The 24,533-nt window shown below is 36.3% G+C and overlaps 1 protein-coding gene across 1 annotated transcript; it reads right to left on the reverse strand.

The window, feature by feature from the left end:
* Positions 1-8,140: 8,140 nt before the first annotated feature.
* LOC131955595 (sorting nexin-21-like) lies at positions 8,141-10,797 on the reverse strand. Its single transcript, XM_059319771.1, has 3 exons — positions 10,536-10,797; positions 9,968-10,074; positions 8,141-9,290 (listed from the first exon to the last, which is right to left on the reverse strand). Exons 1-3 carry the CDS (start codon positions 10,723-10,725, stop codon positions 8,604-8,606), a joined length of 984 nt encoding a protein of 327 aa, XP_059175754.1. The 5' UTR covers positions 10,726-10,797; the 3' UTR covers positions 8,141-8,603.
* Between the last annotated feature and the right edge of the window lie 13,736 nt (positions 10,798-24,533).

Here is a 24,533-nt window from a genome sequence, read left to right on the forward strand (position 1 = left end):
GATGTGTGGGACGATGAATGTGGGAGTAAAGTGTGTGTGTGGGGGGGTTGAATGTGGGAGTAAAGTGTGTGGGGCAGTGAATGTGGGAGTAAGGCCTGTGGGGTGGTGAATGTGGGATTAAAGTGTGAGGGGTGGTGAATGTGTGGGTAAGGTGTGAGGGGTGGTGAATGTGGGAGTAAGGTGTGTGGGGTGGTGAATGTGAGGATAAGGTGTGTGGGGTGGTGAATGTGGGAGTAAGGTGTGTGGGGTGGTGAATGTGAGGATAAGGTGTGTGGGGTGGTGAATGTGGGAGTAGTGTGTGGTGTGATGAATGTGGGAGTAGTGTGTGGGGTGGTAATTGTGGGAGTAAGGAGTGAGGGGTGGTGAATATGTGGGAGTAAGGTGTGTGGGGTGGTGAATGTGGGAGTAAGGTGTGTGGGGTGGTGAATGTGAGGATAAGGTGTGTGGGGTGGTGAATGTGGGAGTAAGGTGTGTGACGATGAATGTGGGAGTAGTGTGTGGGGTGATGAATGTGGGAGTATGTGTGTGGGGTGGTAATTGTGGGAGTAAGGAGTGAGGGGTGGTGAATATGTGGGAGTAAGGTGTGTGGGGTGGTGAATGTGGGAGTATGTGTGTGGCGTGTTGACTTTACATGTGGGAGGACGGAAAAATATATAACAACCGTAACGAAATGTTTACCCAATCACAATCACAATCGACTTCAATCGTAGTTGGGCAGCAGTCCATTTGGGCGTTTGTTGCAATCGGGCAAGTGTCCATTTGGGCGTTTTTCGCATGAGTGACAAAATAACTACTTATAGCCAGTTTCTTTCAGGTATCTCATCCGGAGCGGGACAATGACCTCCCCCCACCCCCCCCCCCCCCCCCCCCCGCCCTTCCCCTCCTCCACGCTCCTTTCTCCAGGATGAAACAGTAAAAAATCTGTAGTTATATTGAAAATATGTCGTTTAACTAATCCCCCACCCTCACTTCGGAGACAAATGTCTGAAAGAAACACTGCTTATAAATTGAATCATTTTAAAACGTTTTCCCCAAACTTTAGTGCTAAAAATTAAAATTTGATGATTTCACTTACATGTGTCGCAAATCTGGTACGCGGCGGGCATTTAATTAAAATCTATTGGTAGATGTGTGGTTCATGGTGGGACTAGTGTGGGTCATGTGTAGACTGTGTGGGACTGTGTGGGACTTGTGTGGGACATGTGCACTGTGGATGAGAGGGTACAGAAATAAAAGGCTATCGTCCTTCTCATCCTAGCTACTACTATCTCTAGATCCAAACACTTTTCACGTATTAAATAGTATCATATTAAAGTTGAAATCATGGAAAATTTTGAAGATTTCAAGAACAGTTTACTGCAAACAGTTTCCATAGCCCACCTGCTCAAAAATTGGCATTTAACCTCGGTCTTCTTCCTTCTCGTCGTCGCGGTCTTGTCCTGCCACTTACCGCATACGGAGGCTAAAAGTGTCGGAGTATGCAACGGGATCCCCTGCGCCAATGGCGGACGTCTCCTCGTCTCCAACAGTGTCTGGGGCAACTGCAGATGCCGGTGTCCAAGCGGGTTTGTCGGTCCTTACTGTCAGTACGAAGCTGCGAGAGAACAAAGCGAGACAAAGCTAGTGAGTTCGAAACCTTTCAACTCCGAGACGCTGGAGAGGATCAAGAGACGTCTAAAGCTGCTGATACAGCTGTACAAGGAGATGGAGACCAACGAGGTGATCAACGAACCTGTCAATACTGATACCCTACAACCTGAGGCCCCGGCGGTCATGGCTCACTGATTATACAGACTATCTCTATACTACTAAAACTCAAGTTTGATTAAATGTTTGAATATTTATTTGTTTTTTTTTTTTGTTTGTATTTTTGTTTGTCTGATTAGCTACTGGAGAGAATCTGCACTATGTAGGAAGCTGTAAAATAGTATGTAGGTAGAGAACAATTTTTGTTTTCAGACACAGTGTTAATCACACATTTATTTAAAGACGTCAATTAATTTATTGATTTATTCATTGGTACATTAACCACATTAATTTTAAAAGTTTAGAAAAACGACTTTACTTTGAGTGAATAGTGACGTCACATGATTTGTTTACTTTTTAGTACAATAAATGGCGACTCCAATACAATATTTCGTATCTTATTCAGATCTTTAACGCGTTATAAAGCTAATTTTCTGTCGGCTATAACTTTAACAGTAAGTCCGTTAGCTGATTTTATTACGTTCCAACATATATCAATTTTCAACTGTCTTTTTCATTTAGTTTTACAATAAATTTCTCTAGCTCTACAATCTGTCCAAGAAAGTAATTTATAGATCTAGATCTAGAATCTAGGTCAAACCAAAGATTAATTAGTTAAAAATACAATCCATTTTGAAATCATAATACATTTTTGAGTTTCTTTATTAAACTAGTTTAGTACTTAAATACTTGATATAAATCTTTGTGATTTATCTATCTAGATCTAGAATAGGTCTAATCTAGATCTAGATCTAGCAAGAGCTACGCAAAAACTAGACTTAAGCAAACCAGTCGTAGAATATAGATAAATCTATCTAGATTTAGATACTAATGAGTTTCTATATACTAAACTATTTCAGACCTTTATTATTGTATACGAGCCTGCCCGCGGCATAACATACGCCGCTATTTAGTTGTTGTTTTTTCTACTTTTCAGTAATTCATAATTTGTGAATTCGACAGTACCAACGCTGCCACTGAAAATATTTCTTTAAAACACTATAAGTAGCTCGTTAAGGACCATTACCACCCCCCCCCCCCTACGTTTAAAATCGTTTCAAACTAAATTATATGCCCCTAATAGTCGTCACTAAACCCAGCTCTGCTTGTAAACATTTAGAGTGAACACAGCTCACTAAGACCATGTAGGGGTGGGGTGGTAGGGAGCGCGTTTACAGCTTGTTTTCTAGGGCTCCCAGAAGAGAATTATATATATAGATAATCTTTGTTTGTTTAGCTATGGAATTGGCTAATTTAAGATAAAATTTAATTTGAAAGTTTCTAGACTTAGATCTAGATCTAGAAATAGGGCCTATGCGCGTAAATCAAGTTGCATAAGGAGACTAAACATATTATTATATAGCACAAAAAACATCAGTGACGTTCTAGACACATCACGTCAATGTTAAAAAATAAATAAATTTCAATTTGCTTTTTTTTTTTAGATGTGAATGATAAAGTTGCCTATCTGAACTTGGTGGGATACAGGGCAGGTGAAGTAGAGTTCATCTGTTTCTTTGTCCTCAGCATATGAAGGGAAAATGTGGTCAGAGACATGCTAGGCCGGAATTGTTTTTTTTAAACGATAAAAACAATTTGTCTGAGACTTGGAGGGACACTGGGCAGGTAAAGTAGAGTTGAGTAGGTCACCTGTGACGTCAGTATATGAAGGGATAGTGTGGTCAGACCTATGCTCAGCCGAAATCGGTGTTTTTAAAAGATAAAAAACGTCTTTTTGAATGTGGGGGGTCTGGTTATTTTGTGATGATAACTGACAGACGTGATGTCATTTATGGATGACCGCCGAAACCCACCGTTATCAAAGGGATGACCGGGTAAGTCTAGTAAAAAATAAAAATCGGTAAGAATTCTAAAAGTTTTAAAATGTTACTAAGCGTCTTGCTCAGTAATCTTTACAACATTTATTTTATACACAATAATATACAATTTTTTAAAATATAAATATTTTCAAACGCTTTTTTTTAATTATTCAGCGTTTTTTAAAACATAGACGCTTCCCAATGTTTTCTTGAAGACGTTCTGTTTATCAAGTAAATAATAAATGAACATACACGAGTTGAGAGATAGGCCTACTGCTTTTAAATACAAATTGCGGAAGTGTTTTTAAAGCGTTGTTTGCTGATGGTTGTTTTAAATATTTAGGATGGAAAATTAATTGCGGGTCAAAGTTTAGAAACACGAAGGCGTTTAGAATGCGTTTATTTCTAGCGTTTAGTGTTTCTAACACCGGCGTCAGTTCAATTATTTTATCTATGGCTCGCATTTACTTGGTTGGTCATCTAAACACTGACGTTACTTTATTTATTTATATCTATGGCATTGGTTCTTAACGTGGATTTTATTGAACTCCAGCGGGTTTGATGAGTCATTATGTGACGTTTTGATATATTGTTAGGTGTAAGTGTACGTGTACTGGTAGGCATAAGAGTAACTGTAAATGTAGGCGTTTTGTCGACGTAGATATGTCTACGTTTGTGTGCGCGTGTACGGTTACGTGTAGGCATACGTGTCCGTGTACAAATATATTATTATGTGTTCGTTGCTTGGATGAGAACGTGTACATGGACGTGTTTTACACGTGTACTGCATGTGTACATGCGCTCCACGTGTACATGTATGTGCGCGTGTATGTGTACGTGCACGAGTATGTCTACTTGGAATGTTGGTAGGATATCATATAATATGGATACATAATGAATTCTTTTAACCTGCACCACAGCGATAAGCCAGTACAATTTTAATTAAACTTGGCCAGTAAACAAATTTACAAATATTTTCGATAAAATTAATATTAACCAGCTGCTACTTGACTACATCAGTCCCCTATCATTCTCTTCGTCCTAGTGTACGTTGACAAAGACGAGCGTGTAATTTATAGAACATAATACATTCTAGTAGATTAATGATTCTCGTTCCACATTGTTTTCAAGCAAGTTATTGGCCCCTGTACAAAGCACGCAGAGCTGAGAAATATTTGGCCGGTTTAGCTTGATTTACAGGACTAAACATGGAATGTTTTATTCGATGGAAGCTTGGCGTAAAAGAATTTGATAATAATGCATGTGTTGCCCCTGCTACGTTATTAGTGTATCAGGCACAATCCAATAATTTTGAACATCGTTAATAAAATACACGCATGCCCACAACATAATCAGTTGGAGTTATAAAATATCATTTTTGAAAGTTTTTGGACAGGGGGGGGGGGGGGGGCTAAATGCCTGGAAGAAACTCTGTCATCCGGTCTGAACGCTACCTGATAAGTGTCGTGGAAATTGTGCGAGTGTTGTATAGCGAACATTTTGCTTAAAGCTTCAGTCTCCAGATAGCCACACCCTACTCGTACCTGTAGCTTTATTACACTGACATCTGTACATCTTCAAAAATTTCATCTAATAGTACTCTAACATTGATTTCAAGTCTAAAAATTTCATCTCTTGTTAAAACTGAGTGGCATTGTCAGGTATTTTAATCAGCCCACACAGGCGTCAAAGCGATTTAGAAATGTCGCATTACATTGTGTCAATAGCTGATTTAGAAATGTCGCATTACCTCCCCACACATTGTATCAATAGCTGATTTAGTAATGTCGCTTACCCTCCCACACAAGGCGTCAACAGCTGATTTAGAAATGTCGCATTACCTCCCCTAGCCCCGGGTGTATGAAATTGCCGCCTCTACGTCACACTTGATCTTACAATGTAAAACATCCCCTTGTTAAAGACTGGATAATTAGGATACTTGTTTCGTCGCAAGACTAGAATTTCTTCTTACATTTCATTTCTAATTGTTTCTTCTTAAATTTAATGAATTGATTTTAAACACTTTAGGTTCTGAAATTATTTTATCTGAGTTCTATTATAATTTGTTTATCAAACAGAAGTTATAAACATTAATATAAACATAGAGTCAGCTCAGATAGGAATTATTTCAGCCGTCTAGAGAATTCTTTCTGGCACCGTATAAAAAAAGAGACACAGAACAAAAAAAAAATTAATTTTACATATTTGGTTCCCACAAGGAAATGATTTGAAATTATGTTGAGCACTGAAGATGGAATGGGACGGTTGACTTGACACCCGATTCAACAAGCCATACAAATCAACACACGGGAAGCGGTGACTGACAGGTCGTTGAGTTACTACACAACATAAACAACATACATAAAAAGCTACTTTCTGGTACCCATCCCCCCCCCTTATTCTAGTTATTTTAGTTAGGACGAGCTCAACATACCGTATATTTGAATTACAGGTTCGATTGCAACTCTCGCAATTTATACTACTCTGTCGTCAGTGAGCCGAGGCAGCTCTAATAGGTGCCTGGCATAAATTGGAGAAGATTATGAGCGGCTGAGCATCACACGACTATCAAGACCCCCTAGTGTGATATAACTTTAGAAATAGCCTGTTGTGTACTATAGTATTCACACAAACTGACTCATTTGTATGTAGTAACTATGGCATTGACAGGCAATATACGTGTAAAAAAAAGGGTATTCACAAAAATACGAGTATGTTTTATTTATTTCCATTTAAATTAAAAAAAAAATTGACACATTTAAAAAGCATATGAAAGCACAAGAAATGTCTTTGACACATAAGCAGAATTACAATTTCAGCTGTTACAAACCATATTGCACAGTCACGAGTCGCGATATCCTATACATGGGAGACAACCAAAACATTTCAACAAGGGGATGTAATCTGGAACGATCCAAAAAGGCTAGCAATACTCGCACTAGACACTAAACATGATTTTCATGAGGAGTTTTTGCTGATGTTTTGACACTCATGGATACAGCAATTAGTTTAATCAGGGATAAAATTAAATAATGTAAAAAATAAAATAATTTCAGAACAAAAACGTAGCTTATAAAAACAGTATTACAAAATACATGAAGAAATTAATAAAACAATATTTCAGGTCATATCCTGCAATTAGATAAACTTCTAAGTTGTCCTAGAAATATTTTTGCTCAGATCGCCTGTCAAGAAACACTGCATACAACATCCAACAAACACAAACATCAAACCTGTTTCTGAGAAATGGTCATGTTAGACTGAGCTCTCCAGCAGTAAAAAAATTGTTAAAACTGGGAACTCTACAAAGTGAAACACTTATTTTATTTACTGTGAGCACTCCAAAGTTAAAATTTTAATCCCAACAGACAACACGCTGTTAGATGGTGTTATCTTAAAAAATATCAACAGACTGGTGTCATGTGTTTTATTTTGGAATTTGTACACACAAAAAAAAGGAGTTGAATTTTGTGCTATTTTCAACCCAACACTTTACATGAGCAATATTTATATGATCACACTAATGTAAGCTCATAAACATTACAAGTACACCTGCTATTAATGTCAACAACCCCTTCATACTTTCTTAGCACAATACAACTCACTCAGTCATCTATTATTTAAAAAGCCAAATGATTAAATGTTTAATCTCAACACAAGACATTTTAATCCTTCAGACACAAGAGCCCTGATCCTCAACCCAATTCAAATAGCTGATTCATATTTCAAAGCCAAAAATTTGTGTAAATATTTCACTTGTTATAAACGATGGAGAGAGCTAGAAAAGCCTACAGTTTGAAATATGATTTTTTTAAAGATACAGTACAATCAGAAAACCATCTTATATTCAGCTCATTATGCAAATTTCTAATTCAAGCTTATTGATAAATATTCAGGGATCTACATCAGGCTTTGATGCAGCAAGTACAAGGGAAATAATACCTGTCAAAGCAGATAACTAATGGGACACTACTCACTATAGAAGTAAAAAAAAAAACATTGGCTACTTTGCAAGTAAAAGGAAACAACTAATAATTCACAAGTCCATGGTGATCTACTGAAAGGGATATAACTCATGATTCAGGATAATCTGTGCACAAGTAATAAAAAGCAATGTATTGGCCCAGTTTGATAATACAGTGGTAACTCAACATACCAGTGACAGAGTAGCAATATTACAAAACAAATTAAACATGTATCTCAAGGTATCACTGTAATTACCTTTCAGTAAAAGATGATACTATGTGAAGTATACTGAGCAAGAAATATTTTGGAAATGCTTTGTGCTCTTAGTACTGAGCAATACAAGAACAAAAATGTTTTGATTGTGTATATGTTTCCATTAAAATAAATATTTTAAAAGTACTAGAAAATAAGTGTTTTAAAAAAATTCTTGAGTATTGTAACATTTTGTCAATAAATTAATGGAATCATTAGTTGTATAACCATAGGTAAAAAGTTAAAATTGTAAATGTATTAAAAAAAAAATTAATAATTTACAGCAATAAGTAGTTCAATTTTGATCATTAGTCATTAGTTAAGTGGTGTGTGATGTCACACCTGTGTATACACCTGTGTTGGATGTCAGACACCTGTGTTTGATTTCAGATCATTAGTGCATGTAAAAAGATGTTTTGATCATGTTTTGATATTGATGCTTTAAACAAAAAGCATTGGAATGTATTAACAATATCTTTACCATTAAGTATAATTGTTATACGACAACAAACAACAGAAAAACATCTTGAAGCTTTGCGTTACATGAACAAAGATCCACTATTTACACTTTTTTTTTGTAGTCATAAATTATCGGAGTTTGTAAATACTTTCTCAAGGCCATCCGTGAAACAGGCCGATGTCAAGGACATTTATAATACAGGCCAGTGTCAAGGTCATTTATGATACAGGCCAGTCTCAAGGCCACCCATAATACAGGCCAGTGTAAAGGCCACCCCATTTTAGAGGGAAATGTCAAGGCCATATGGTCCACACCCAGTCAGCCAAAGAGGTACTGCCAGTGCCCCACACACAAGGGAATCACTTCTTACACATTCCCAGCTGGAATGTATTCTGCAGAATGTCATGCAAGTCTTTGACGCCGTTCACATCCACACCCTTGGCACGCAAGGCCTGGAGCTTCTTCTCCAGCTCCTGCTTGTCCTTGCCCAAAGTCCAGCACAGCCTGATGGTGGTCAGCATCAGGGACGCCATCGTCTCATCGTCGACGGCGCCGGAACATTTCAGCGCCACCTCAGCGCACGCCTCGGCCACCGCGTACTTCTCCATGTTAAGGTAGGATATAACCAGCCCACAGAGACAGTTAAAGACATGAGGGTGGGAGTCTCCACAGATCCTTTCCAGAATAGGAAGCGTCTTCTCAAAGTAGGACGTGGCCTTGACATAGTCCTTCTCCATAAAATTATGGACACCATTCGCAAAGTCGTCCTGAACGAAGAAAAACATGAAATCGCTACAGTACCTGATTTCAAAGTAAGAAAACAGGTGAGCCAGGTACTGCTCAAAAGCCGTGCTCCGTTTGGCGATGGTCTCGCTGGTGAAGTTGCCAGTTAAAACTTTGCGAGGGAAGGAGACGTTGGCCATGATGGAGGGGAATTTTTTCTTCAGCTGCTGGTGCAGGATCTCAAAGTCTGAGTACCTTCTTCTGACAATGGTCTGGGCTGTCCTGAGTGTCTCCTTGTGGGGGTTGATCAGGATGGAGTAGATCTGTGGTTGAGAAACAGATTGACCACACATCAAGTTATACAAGACTGGCCTTTGCATTTAAACATAAAAAATAAATAAGAAAAACAAATACAATGAAACCTCTAACGTCACTACAAGAAAACAGTGTAACCCAACATAGCATACAATTTCAAATCTAGATGTAGGAAAGCAGTAGAAATTTAAGCTTAAAGATGCAATTAGAAAGAACAATATATGCTTTGTATTAATGCTCAAAACAGGATGTGTGTTTTAAACTGTCAACTAAGATGTATCTTTCACTAGTAAAGTATTATCTGTCAAATACAAATAATGCTTGCTAACATGCATAAACGCTTACATTTTTTTTACTATATTACTCCATAGCACAGGTGTATCAGAACAGACAGTTTACAGGTGTCTCAAATATTATACTGACCACATGCCTTTAACAACACAGGTTACAGGTGTCTCAAATGTTATACTGACCACATGCCCTTAACAACACAGACAGTTTACAAGTGTATCAAATGTTATACTGACCACATGCCCTTAACAAGACAGTTTACAGGTGTATCAAATGTTACACTGACCACATGTCCTTAACAACACAGACAGTTTACAGGTGTATCAAATGTTATACTGACCACATGCCCTTAACAACACAGACAGTTTACAGGTGTATCAAATGTTATACTGACCACATGCCCTGACCTCCCTTCCTTCACAACTTCAGCAGAGATCACCTCAAATGTGACGTTACTTATGGTGGAAAAGCTTCCCTCACATGGCACTTTATAAGAGAAATCTGACAAGAAGAGAAATAATTGGCTTAATTAATCAACCATGACACTGATAAATTAATTTAATATACTTTTACATTTTTTTATTAGATTACATATAATGTTTTAAGCATTTACACTAAGAACTGAAATTCAAATTTCAAGTGTTAAAATTTTAGATATTTACTTTTATACTTTATTAATTGTTTGTAGTGTGTTAATGGAACAAGATAGCATCTATCAACTTTTAACTGTGTTATACTTGCTGCATTAGCTACCTTTCAATAACAAAAAACTTCTCAAAGAAGTTTACACTATCTTTAATCAAAAATAAAACAAGTAATCTATTCTACATAAATGTCTGAAGGAAATAAAATGTAAATACAAAATATATATTTTTAACATTGTCCTTGTCGCCCCCTTCTTGGAGAAAAAAACCTGAAAAAAACAACCACTGTTCATGATGCCATGATGCTCCTGGTCTTACCTTTACTAGGGTCAGTGGGGGTCTTCAGTAGTTCATCAGAAATGGCCAACATCCCGGATATGTCTCCCGTCAGCGTGTCCTGCTCGTCCACTAAACAATTTTCCTCCTGGATGGTATCCGTGGGTTCACTTTTCTTTTCGTCCAGTGACCTGTTGGAGTGGGCCCGGAACTTGCTGAAAATGTTGTTCATTTTCCTCAGCTCTGTCAGACCACCCCACTGAAGGTTGGTGAACTGCTGGCTACAAACTCACCATCATGAGAGGATTCTGTGGATGAGAATTGTTGGACCTTAGGTAGAAATTTTTATGTTTTAAGTTTAAACACGTTTTATCCCTTTGAGTGAAATCAAAATCAAACAAAGTTCAATGCGAGCTAAAAATTAGAGGTTCAATTTTGTAGTATCAATTAGCGGGCAGAATAGCTATAATTCGTCAAATTTTTTTAGTATCAATTGGTCAAATTTTAAAGGTGAGCCAGGTTGAATGACAATGTGGAAGCAGAAATAAGCACTTTTGAGTTACTTTTTGTCAGGTAAATTCAATTCTATTTACAATGTCAGAATACCTAACTTTCAATCAAATTAAATATTAATTTTGTCATTTAAAATTTTACTAAATTCAATATCAGAAGGGACATAACAAAATAAATACAAGTGATCACTCAACCAGCCAGCTGATTGAGGTGAGTTGTGTACACAGATGTTTTCACACCTCCGAGTCAGGTAGGGACATTTGTACAGGGCAATTCAATATTGCAACTAACAGTGTTTATAAACATATTACTTCACTCATATGGGGTGAAGACAAATGTGAATTGATGGAATAGAAAGAAAAATATGTTATTTTTTTTTAAATTCAATATTGGCTAACAAATAAATATTTTATAACTAAAAGGCATTTTATAACAACCTCCATAGTAACAAAAATTAAACAATCTTACTATGTTTAATACAGTTTGGTTGCTCTTTACAGCAACATTATATTGAGATAAGATTTTTAAAGTTTATTTTTTCTAGTGCATTTAAATTCTTTTTATTTTCTAATATTTAAAAAAAAAATATTTTTTATATGTTTTATTATTATAAATTCTTTACAAAACATTAGAAATGTTATACATAGTGGAAAAAACAAATTTTAAAAAGAATAGCCTCGATGAAAACACATGGCATATAAAAGAAAACACATACTTGCACTAAGATCAACACACTGGCCTAGAACACACTACTGTGTTAAAACCATAAGATCAACACACTACTGTGTTAAAATCATAAGATCAACACACTACTGTGTTAAAACCATAAGACCAACACACTGGCCAAAAACACACTATTGTGTTAAAACCTTAAGACCAACACACTATTGTGTTAAAACCTTAAGACCAACAAACAGGCTTAGAACACACTACTATGTTAAAAACCATAAGTGACTGTTTCTGCTTCCACTTTACCATTCAACCCTGCTCAATCTTTAGACTTGAAGAGAGGGGGAAGAGATGGCAGATGTAAAATATAAAAATAAACTTCACTGCATGCAGTTCACACATGCACAGCACACCACCACTTTTTCAACATAAGTGCCTAGCTCACATAATTAACACATGCTAATTTATGACTGGATATAAAATCTTATTTAGTATTCATGGGAATTTTTTTTTAGTAATACATGAAGCTAAAAATAAACTGATCGATAGATCACATTTTTTTTTTAAAATCCAATTTCTAAATCACGAATGTAATAACATAAACTTTTGTAACTGCAAAAAAGTTAATTAGAAAAACTGTCTTACAAACATATATGTACTTTTTTAGAGCATTGGCTTCTTCACATTGTTAATTAAAAGCTGGAATTTTAAACTAGAAATGTGAGTGTAACAGCATCAGCTCTAAAAGAAGTCCATACATTCTCTGGGTAAATTTGTCTGAACAGGTTTAAAAAAATCACAAAAACTCAGAATATATTATCCACATAGGAAAAATATTTAACAAGCAAGATATATACTAGCTTGAATACAAAATTGGATGTTTCACTGTGGAATATATTATCCACATAGGAAAAATATTTAACAAACAAGATATATACTAGCTTGAATACAAAATTGGATGTTTCACTGTGGAATATATTATCCACATAGGAAAAATATTTAACAAACAAGATATATACTAGCTTGAATACAAAATTGGATGTTTCACTGTGGAATATATTATCTACATGTCACATAGGAAAAATATTTCACAAACAAGATATTAACTAGCTTGGAAATAAATTGGATGTTTCACTGGGGAATATAATATCCACATAGGAAAAATATTTCAGAAACAAGATATATACTAGCTTGAATACAAAATTGGATGTTTCACTGTGGAATATATTATCCACATAGGAAAAATATTTAACAACAAGATATATACTAGCTTGAATACAAAATTGGATGTTTCACTGGGGAATATATAATCCACATAGGAAAAATATTTGACAAACAAAATATATACCAGCTTGGATATAAATTGGATTTTTCACTGTGATAAAAATAATTATAGGTGAAACACAAGAGGAAAGACCATGATGACAGCGAATGCAGCACATCAATTATAATAATTACAAGCAATTATTATATAACACATATATAGAGTAAACAGAATTTTTAAAATATTTCAAAATTTCAAATTAGATTTGAACTTTATTTATTATCGAAACACTGCTGTAGGGAATAATTACTTCATCATGTATTTTCAAGCAGAAGATTGGTCATACATGGGACAGAGTGGCCTAGCGGTAGAGAGCTGGACTGCTAACCCTATAAGTCTCAAGTTTAAATCCAGCTTCCAGTCTGTAGGCAGACCCTGAGTCCACCCAACTCTGATGGGTACCTAACTCGCATTAAAGTAAGTAAAGGTGGCTGGGCATAATGCTGGTCACGATAACCCTTCACATGCCGAGGTCACAGATTACTTGCCCCAACCATCAGGTTTGAAAGGGAACTTTACTTTACTTACTATTTGGTCATACAACTACAGTTATTTTGGTAAACATCAATAGTTATTTTCTCATACTATGATAAATAAATACATCAATGATGTGTGAAAAAAAAAAACAAAGATTTCAGAGTTAAAAAAAATAATTAATTAATCAAATCTTTTTCTTTAAAAATAAATATATTAAAAAAAAAAAATTATTATTAACCTCAGGCTTTCCCTCTCTTAACATATCAGTTAATCAAATGTGAAAGGTTGATAAAAAAAGCCTATCACTTCATAATAGGAAGAGAACAATACTGACGCTGGAATAAAAACTGATGCCACTGAGCGGGAGGAAGTAGTTTCATACAGCCACTCACAACACTTGACATCACCACGTCCAAGTTACTCACTCGGAGTTTAATCAACAGCGGGGATGTCATTAAATGACAAGCACACACAAAAAGAGGGGGGTGGGGGGATGTCATAGCTCACTGGTAGTTAAATCAACAGTGGGGATGCTAATTAATGACAACAAGCACACAATAACAACAACAAAAAAGGGGTGGGGGGGGGGTCACAATAAGTGATAACAATAAGACAGACGAGAGAGGTTTTGGATTTTGTCATAACTCACGGGTATGTGAATTAACTGTGGGGGTTTCAATAAATGACAATGTGCACACAGATGGGGGGGGGGGGGGGGGGAGAGAGGTCCAGAATTTTATCGTTACTCACTTATAGGTAAAGCACAGCAGGGAGAAACAGCTTTGGAATTTAGTGACAAAAGAAACACTATCAGAAAAAAAAATATTTTCATTTTTCTAGCACTAATGCTGTTAAATTGGGCAGTGTAAGGGTCAGGAATATGTTGCAACTACTTGCAGCATAAAAGCTGAATAAATGCTACTTGACTTAGTTACTAATTTCATAAGCATTCCAAATAATAGTTCATCCCCCGCTTTGGCTATTTTAAAACATTGTTTGTGACATAAAATGCTGACCACACTATCCCTTCATTCACAGAAACAGTTCAGCTCTACTTCACTTCCCCCCATGGACCATCAAGTTCGGAAAAGAACTTTACTATTTTCACTAAGCAATAATGATAGGCCTATAGATTTTAAATATGTAATAACATTGCGCACAATTTAAACATATTTTATCGCCACTTTGAGAGCCCACCAATCTATTTCCATTAGTCATTTAACTTAATAGCATTCTGCATTAGTATTAGTCAGTATTAGCCAGTTAGGATAGAAACTATTTTGATTAATTAAAAAAAAAACTTTTTACACCACATTTTGAGAATAAGACTAGATCAGTGGTTCTTAACCTTTTTGGAGTTACTAAACCCCCACCAGTTTCATTGTGCATTCACCAAACCCTTTTAATTGGAAAAATAAAATACAATTTTTTTTTCTAATTCAAAACATAGGTAGATCTAGATTTATATATTTTACTGGTGCACACTCAAAAACTTCGCTCATCAACATCGCTGTGTTAAAAAAAAACGTTTAAGATATGATTAAAATTATTTTCATACAAAAACATTATAAGGCAAATCATTCTGATTTTTGCAGTTGCTTTTCAGACAACAGTTCAGAAAATCATGGCTTCACCAAACATTGAGTTTTATAATTTTCTATCTCTTGCAGCTAGATTAGAATTGCTCAACTTGGCATCGCAAATAATGCTGACTCTGACTCCCATCAAGTTCTGTAATACATGTGAATCCCTCCTGTACATATTTGTCTGACCACTTTCTTTTTTTGTTTTGCTCAATATAGTTAGTATAAATGGATTAAAATATTATGAAATAAATCACGACATTCCATAAGTCAACTGCTGGGCCCTGATATACAAATGAAAAATATATCTGGCACAGCACATATATACATGATTAAGGCGCCCCTGATGACTTTATTCTTGATATGTATTGTATGCCATGGGTTCCACAATATAGACATATCAAGATACAAATACATGTTACTTTGTTCTGACTCACCGAACCACTAGGGTTTGATTAAACCCAGGTTAGGAACCACTGGACTATATCTTGAGTCTAGTAGAGCCTACTAGTACTACTACTTATTATTACTACTAGACTAGATTAACAACAATTTAAATTTAGATTTAAAAAAAAAAAAAAAGTGCTTTTGTGTTTTGATTATTTTTAAATAAAATACTTAATAATATTCAACCGCAGGTGAAAATGAAGCTGTGAATAAATTACACCAAAATGGAATTTTACCAAAAATTAACCAAAATAGAGACTGGTACAGTACAGTATTAGAGTTGATTAGACAGAATAGATCTAGGCCTATTTACTATTATTTAATTTAGAGATCTAGTCTAGTACTATTTACTTATTTATTGAATTATTGACTATTGACCTACTATTATTGTCTATTAGATTCTATAGTTTTTTTATAGTATTACTTTAGGACTATAGATCTAGATAGTTTAGCTTAGTCTATAGATCTAGTCATAGATCTAGAGTAGATCTAACTCTAGATATCTAGATCTGTATCTTGGCCTAGATCTAGATTAATACATTTTATTACGGAAATTGCCCCTGGGTTCCCTGGCATCCACTGAAGAATTCTCCAGCAGACTTTCACTCCATCAGTCACATCTCCGTCTCATTTTTTCTGTTTATAAAATATTAGACTACGTTTCACTTAAACGTTACTTCTTAAATTAAAACGTTAGGATGTGTACAACGACAATGACAACACTTTAATCTACCTACAAATCAAATTGTGAAATTAGAAGCGATAATGTCCCTGCATCTTCTACACTACAATAAGTTGTCTTGAGATTTCATTGTTGTGGAAAAATTATTTGTTTGGGTTTTTGAAAAGGAAGTATCGATATATTGAATAGAGTGACCACAATGGCGTAAGATTCACGCCCCTTATTTTGAGTTTGAAATAATAGAACTAGTTTAGTGCGATTCAATCCTTTAATAAAGGCTTTATTAGTATTTCTTTTGTTTCTATGTTTAAACAGAAAAAATGTCATAATCTTCTTCCATATTTTGGGGTACTCAGCATAACATTTTAAATGCACATCTTCAAAGTAATTTTTTATGAATTTTCAAATTGTGGGTCCTTTAAAAACACTAGTTTTAATACCCCAAAATTCCCCAAAATTAAGTGATTTGAAAGGATACAAATTTTGAAATGTCATAATAAATTATTTTGAAGATATGCAATTTAAATTTTTAGCTGAGTACCTCAAAATATGGAAGAAGATTATGAATTCATTGTTTATTGGGCTTAAAATATAATATTTTATGAATGGTGGAAAACCCACGAAGCGGTTAATTATTCAAGATGGCCGCCGTTGTCATAGTTACCAAGATTTTTTCCATTAATTTTTTTTTTAATGAAAAACGCATATACGGATGTACCTTTAAAAGGCTGTAAAGAATTATTTTTTTTCTAACGAGTATTACATTTTTTATTTTACAGGCGCCTATAAAATTAAGGGGGTTACGCCAACGTGATATTTGAGAACTTTTAAAAAATTACGTCGACTTAAAATATGGCAAAACAAAAGCTACCATGACGTTGTTTAATAAAATGTATTATGACTGGTTTAAAATCCTTTAAATAAAGGGAAAGCAACAGCATTTGTGTCATTTTTTCCGCGTAAGCGGAGTTATCTACCTTAACTGATTGTACTGATAACAGTTTAAAATCCTAGGTATTGTGTTTTATGTTTTTTAGGGTCGTCTATTACAGTCTATATGAATGAGACGTCGCTCACCTGGATGGGGGGTAGGCAAAAGGGGTCCGACCATTGTGACGATGTGTAGGGGGAAAGGGTGACGACTTATCTTTTTCACAAGAAAAACTGCATAGTAACATCATAATTTTGATCTGCATTAAAAGCGAGTGGCTAAGTTTAACAATATTTTTTTAGTTTATACTAGTTTGTCCTACTCTTTAACTATCTTTAACAGTGGCAACAAAAATGGGCATTACTATTTCTATTTTTGTATATGGCTCTAATTGTATTAGTTGTATTACACGAAAATATAAAGCTTGAAATCGTTTATTTAAAACGTCTGTGTGGGGGGGGGGGGGGGGGTATTGGATTGTCAGCCAAAAAAAAAGGTAAAATATATACTTTCACCAGTGGCTACCCCCCAACTCAGAAGGTTCAAGTATCCACTCTCGCTAGTGAAAAAATATCTGAAAGAAACCCTGCGTGAATAATGCCCCACACCCGAACCTCTCCCCACCAAAATGACTAATCACATTTTGACGGTGTCTAGTATTGAATGATTTATTTATGCGTTGCAAGATTTCTATATTAAGATTGACCTTCGGGGTGTAATTAAACCTCTGTACAGTAAGACAGTTTCCTACTAAGTAATTATCGACGTTAATCAGCATGTGGTCGTTAGGTACAGGCTTAAATCCCAGCATCCTGAGCAGTAGCGTAGCGAGGGGGGGGGGGGCGGGGGGGGACATATGTCCCCGGGCGCCGACCTTAGGGGGGGCGCCAAATTGAAAGTTTGAGGGGGGTGCAAATGAAAAGTTCGAGGGGAAGGGTGCAAATCGAAAGTTTGAGGGGGGGGGTGCAAATGAAAAGTTCGAGGGGGGGGGGTGCAAATCGAAAGTTTGAGGGGGGGGTGCAAATCGAAAATTTGCTCCCAAGGGGGCGCCAAATTGAAAGTATGTCCCCGGGCGCAGGGAAGGGTCGCTACGCCTCTGATCCTGAGGTCTATACACAATTTATAATCTCTGGGGTAACCAAACTTCCCCTCAATTGAGAATCAAATAATATCGGCAGGAAAAACAAAAATCTGAACAAAAGATTTAGCTAAAACCAAATCAAGGAGGGTCATTTTAAAAGGCATAGGGACCCTAAAATACACAAGAGCTCGAAAAATTGTAAGGGCTATTAGGAGTCTAATTTCTCTACTGCATAATCAGAAAGGTGTCATTTCCCAGAACATAGTCGCTCTTTCAGAGCTATATAGTTACTTTTGTTTCTTACATATCAACATTTTCGAGAAGAATTTGACAGTTCTCTCAACACGTCATGCATCAAAATAATGAAGAATGAGAGAAACTATTTAAAAAATCGAAAACACTAATTTATTTTAGATTACTTTTTCACCTAAAAATGTATTCAATATTCGTAGTAATTTTAAAAAAAAATAATGCTTGAAAACCTTTTTTTTTTTTTTTTTTTTTTTTTTTTTTTTTTTTTTTTTTTTTTTGCATAGAGGGATGGTGTTTGGGGTGATTTGCCAACAAGCGCCCCCTGAAGTCCCAATGTGACAGATAGGGCAACGCCCTACAAATACGGTGTGTACCTGGGGGTGGGGGAGGATACATTGGACGGACTAATACCATCACTCGCTGCGGAGCGATCCACTAAAAGATTAAGTGGACCCTATGAAAGTAGCAACCAGGAGAGCTGCAAGGGGTGTGTTTATGGCTAACAAACCAGTCACTAACATTTTTACCAAAACAAAATTACTTAACCGAATGTTCATGCCCCATTGAAAATAGGTAAGATCGTATCCAAATGGAATGTGCAGGTACATATACAGATAAAATATATTGGTGGATATATAGATAAAATATACAGATTATTGAAATATATTGATGCATTTATAGATAAAATATACAGATTCATATAAAGACAAAATATACAGATACATATTATACAGATAAAAGGGAAAAAATGGCTGCCAAACTACGAATGTGTAAAACAAAGATGGAGGATTGTTTATGGAAAACGCGAAAGTACTGTCTAGATGGTCAGAATAATTTGAAAACATATTAAATGAAGATACTGAACAGGACGATACACATACGTACACATTTCCCTATGGAGGAACCAGACGCTTTAATAAACCTACCAACTGTAGAAAAAAACTCATCAAAAGTGATCAAGTCTATGAGAAGACCTCTCTACAATAAGACCCAAATATTTACTGTTATATTGTCGGTGTTACTGTAGTTGAGTTTTTAGAGGAAAACCCAGCAGATGTTAGGCACATCATGTTCGCCTCACCGGCTGTATGTGACATATTCATACGACATCAAAGCGGAAGTCCACACAATAGGATACAGTCACCACAAAAGGCGAAGATACCGAGGAGAAACATACAAAACATCGGCGGGTGCTTGACTAGAGAGTATCAAAACCAGGACTTTGTTTCTTTTGTTCCCTGCTCACGTACAAGCCACACCTCATGTCATTCTTTAAAGAAATGTGTCAATGGTAACAGAGCCACAGATCTTTACACACGTCTGGCTAAATATCTCTCTGTTGTTCTATTATGAGAAATATCCCGCTCGAGCCGTTGAAATTCAGAACTAATGTAGTAAAGATCGATCAAAGGATGGTTTTTTTTTACATAAAAACAATGCTACTCTACCAGAAAGGAGTTTTAAAAATGTTACCGCACACTACATATTTCTGTGGAGGAAGGGGGGTGGGGGTACAATGCTGTTGACGTACAATGAACTTGAAAGGGAACAACGATTTTTCTTTTGTTGGTCGTGGGTGTTAAAAAAAATCACGAACAAAAAAAGTACGCCGTAAGCCAACGGAATCAGGAAGGTCTTGTACAACTAACGCTTCGCCTGCTAACCAAAACTGTAAATGGCAACAGATCCTAACTTCTTAAATCCAATGTATATCAAGTATTTCTTTGAAGATAAACGTTCCGAGCATGTTGTTTTAAAACGAACTTAGATAAAGTTCTGAAATATTACAGGATTAAAAGTACTCCCCCCCCCCATTGTAAGTGTAAGTTACATTATTGTTTATTACACTAAGATGTCAACATCAATATCATTGTTTACTCTTTGTTTTACCTAGCATACAATGTGTTGAAGTATTCGAGACGTGGGTTTGTCCACTCATTATACTGGAGATACGGGTGTGTCCGCTTAGAGTTAATTAGCTTTATGGGTCAGTAAGCTCATGTATGGTATGATCTTGAGTCAGTGAGCTAATTTGATTAGGAAGATGGGTCACCTAACATAAGTGTGTCCGTCAGATTTTTAAATGTGCGCTGGCGGGTTAATATATTTACTAATTACTCGTGAATGTTTTAGCTTAACTTGGGGCTGAAATTGTATATAAGCTTTTACGACTTTTGGCGAAACGTGACAGTTCGTGAATTCTGATGCATACGCACAAATGTAAATCTCATTAACTGTTTTGGTTGTCACATGGATGTGTCACTGAATTCAATGTGTTTTGATTGTCTTTTTTTTTCTCACAAGCGTGATTTTTATTAGCCTCTCACTTGGATGTGGGATGGTTAAGGATGTAGTTAGCAACATAATATGTTGGCCAGTTGATAATCAGTTCGCGAATTGTTGTTTCATTCCATGGGAGTTCAGGAGAGTGCGTTACAAATCAGTACTAGAAGCGTAATTAATTCTCACGCCTTTTATCCGACTTTTTACCTATCACCAGTCATCAATAACAGCCAAGCCCCCTATCCCCACTCCCCCCCACCCCCCACACACACTTCTAAAATGACAAAACAAAGCCCCATATCCTACAGCAACAAAAAATAGCATGGTTTTAAAATAGTTTATTGTCATTAAAATTATATGCATGCTACCTCCCATACATCAAGACTCCGTTGCTAGTTGCTACCCCCCCCCCCCCCCCCCCCCCCCAGAAAAGGCACATAGCCACAATAGCATTTATTTGTATTACTAGTGTGTGAACAAGTGGGACGAAGTAACTTCGATACGATCCTAGAAGTATCGAAACTGTATTCACTCAACTGGATATGTAGTGTCCTGTTGCATGACCGACATGCTGGCCGCCATTTTGTTTTGCATGACGACGATAGAGCAAAACCGGAAGCCGTGTTAGAATTTTGTTTTTATCTCCCTTTCTCTTTCTCGTGTTTCTCTTCTCCTGAGTGCGCTAATGGCATTCTGTAGTTTGGTTGATTTAAATTAAAGTTAAACTAATTAAACCGAATGCAGTCACGTGATCACGCCAGAATGTGAAGACACTGCCTTAAAGCAAAGAATGATTGCAGGACGCACGGCATTGTTGCTAATGAAAAAATGATGGTAGGACGTACGACATTGCTGCTAATGAAAGAATGATTGTAGGACTCACGATATTGCTGCTAATAAAAGAATGATTCTAGGACGCACGACATTGCTACTAATGAAAGAATGATTGTAGGACTTACGACAATGCTGCTATTGATAGAATGATTGTAGGACGCACAATATTTTGGCTAATGAAAGAATGATTGTAGGACGCACTATACTGTTGCTAATAAAAGAATGATTGTAGGACGTACGATATAGCTGCTAATGTGACGAAATAACGCAAACGCGAACTGAGGCGTAATTACTTGATACCGTCGCCTAACAGTATCATTATGCGCTGTCTCCCGCCTATTTATATATGTAGTTATTAAAGTTAGTGTCAAAGCGCCCCCATCCCCCAGTTGGCTAGTTTGATGGCGCATTTTACCAGTCAGTTTCCCGTATAGATTTTATTTTGGTACAACAAAATGTAGAAAACCGTGAAGTCATTGTGTAAAGTCATGTAGCCGTTTGCTTTCTTAATTAACTTTTGTGTATAATTCACTAATCCCAATTTAAAATGAGCTTTTTAGCTTTTTTTTCGTACCCGTTTTGGCGCCCTCTGAGACCCACCCGCCCTCCTTCAGCTACGCCACTGACGAGATGAAGTGACACAACGAGTGATCCATACCGTCTATAATTGCTTTTATCATTGAGCCACTTCCCTGTTTCAGTAAACATTGATCTTTTGCTGTGAGAGTTAGAAACTTCTACATTGACAAAAATATCGCATGAGAGTATATTGGGCAGATATCGCTGTTAGGGTTCGGGATTTTATGGTTTAATCTGTTGAATTACATGGGGTCGTTGTTGATCCTTTTTGTTTTTGTTTATGTGTGCGTATGTTTTTTTGAAAAATGTGCTTATACTTCATTTATTTTCTATAATAAGAAAATGTTTCATCTATTTTATATTGCTTTCAATGTAACAATTACTACACGCCAGTGACTACTGACTAGTACTGTGTGTAAGCATTGCGAACACACGCCTAAATAGAAAAATGTGTGGTGGTGTATTGTGTGTGTGGGGGGGGGGGGGTACAGAAAAATTAGGCTAAGCTACGCGTAGTAGAAAAACGGTTAAACTTGATTAGAATGTATTTTGTAATTGTTATGAACAACAATAATGTTAAGTTACATTATAATTTAATTATGTAGTTACATGGCTGAAGTTGGAATTAGTAAAAAAAATGTTTAACAAATCATCATAGTAGTAGTTACCTAACTATACAGTATGGGTTTAACATATAGTGTAATTATTTTCGAACTACCCCATAACTAAGAATATTTCAAACACATCAACTTTTTTCAATAGTTTCTAGACTAGGAAGACTAGAAAGGATAAAAAAAAGTCGATGCACTAGGAAGACAAAGATCAATATTACATTTTGAATGCAAAAAAAAAAAAAAAAAAAAAAAAAAAAAAAAAAAAAATACGGCTATAAAAAGTCAGCACTGATAAGCTTTAATTTCAAATTCAGAAAAGATTTAAAAAAAAAGGTAGACAAAAAAAAAGCAAAATGGTAATAGGCCACAAGTTTATCTGATATCTTCAAATTCTAGGAATGTGGGTGGTTTTTTCAGTTCGTCAAATTTTAGGAATGTGTGTTTTTTTTCCAGTTCAATAGTCAAATTCTAGGAACGTGGGTGGTTTTTACAGTTCAATAGTTATATTTGAGGAATGTGGGTGGTTTTCACGGTTAAAAAGCCACATTTGAGGAATGTGGGTGGTGGGTGGTTTTCCATGGCCAATACTGGCTGCATTGTTCGTAGTTCAAATCACAATCGAAAGAAAAAGTTTACTTTCTTAACAGTTTGAAGATTGTTACTCGAATCGCGCTAACCTGCAATTCTCCAGTTCAATCCCCCGGGCAGATGAGGTCCGTTTGCAGGGGACAGCAATCCATCTTGAAGAGACAACTCTGAAATCAAACACTAGTGGAGCCCCTTAGGTGATAGGGTTACCTTCTCTTGGTTACTTACGGCAGCTTCTGCGATCGACGTGAGTACCAAATGTATCGATTACCTTTTCTTTTGGACTACACCGACAAAGGTCGAGGGACCACCACCCATGGGTAACCTATGATCTCTTCATCTTATACCCAGGTACTTGTCTTAAAGGTTTCACTTCTAAAGACGTATGTATTGTTTCTCGGGGCTGATAGAGCCATGAGCTTTTTTTTTTAAATTGTTACCTGAATACTCATCGGTCAAAGTTTTTAACAGAGGTTTTGTTATTATCTATATATATAATTCTCTTCTTGGAGACCCTAGAAAAACACCAAGCTGTAAGCGCGCTCCCTACCACCCCACCCCTACATGGTCTGGTGAGCTGTAGTTCATGTTAAATGTTTACAATCGTAGAGCCGGGTTTAGTGACGGCTATTAGGGGCATATAATTTAGTTTGAAACGATTTTAAACTTAGCGGAGGTAACTAAGAAGAGGCTGCTTTCATAGGGGGGGGGGGGGGAGGTGGGGGTAAGCGTTGGGGAAAGGAGGGGGGGTGGTTATCATCCTTAACGAGCTACTGATAGTGTTTTAAAGCAACTATATTCAGTGGCAGCACTGGCACTGTCGAATTCACAAATTATGAATTACTGAAAAAGAGAAAATAAAACAACTAAACAGCGGCATATGTTACGCCGCGGGTCGGCTCGTTTTTCTTAATACGCGAAGGCTGAAGATTATAAAAAAATTGTGACCAAATATTTTACCTAACAAATCTTTTCTACAAAGGCGGTAGAAGATTTCAAGGTAAATTAACCCTTGTAGGATTATATTATAAGAATTAATTGCTAAAGTTTTAAAGGGTTCTGTTTTCAAATATATTTCAAGTCTAAGACGTGATTTTAATCACAATTCTCCTTGTTTACCAACACTTGAAGCCACAACCAAAAGAACCACAAGCTAAACAAACACCTGCACCTTTCCCCCTTA

This window comes from Physella acuta, unplaced genomic scaffold (genome assembly GCF_028476545.2).
Source record: "Physella acuta isolate Inbredline_101_S28 unplaced genomic scaffold, ASM2847654v3 ptg001083l, whole genome shotgun sequence".
NCBI classification, from domain to species: domain Eukaryota; kingdom Metazoa; phylum Mollusca; class Gastropoda; family Physidae; genus Physella; species Physella acuta.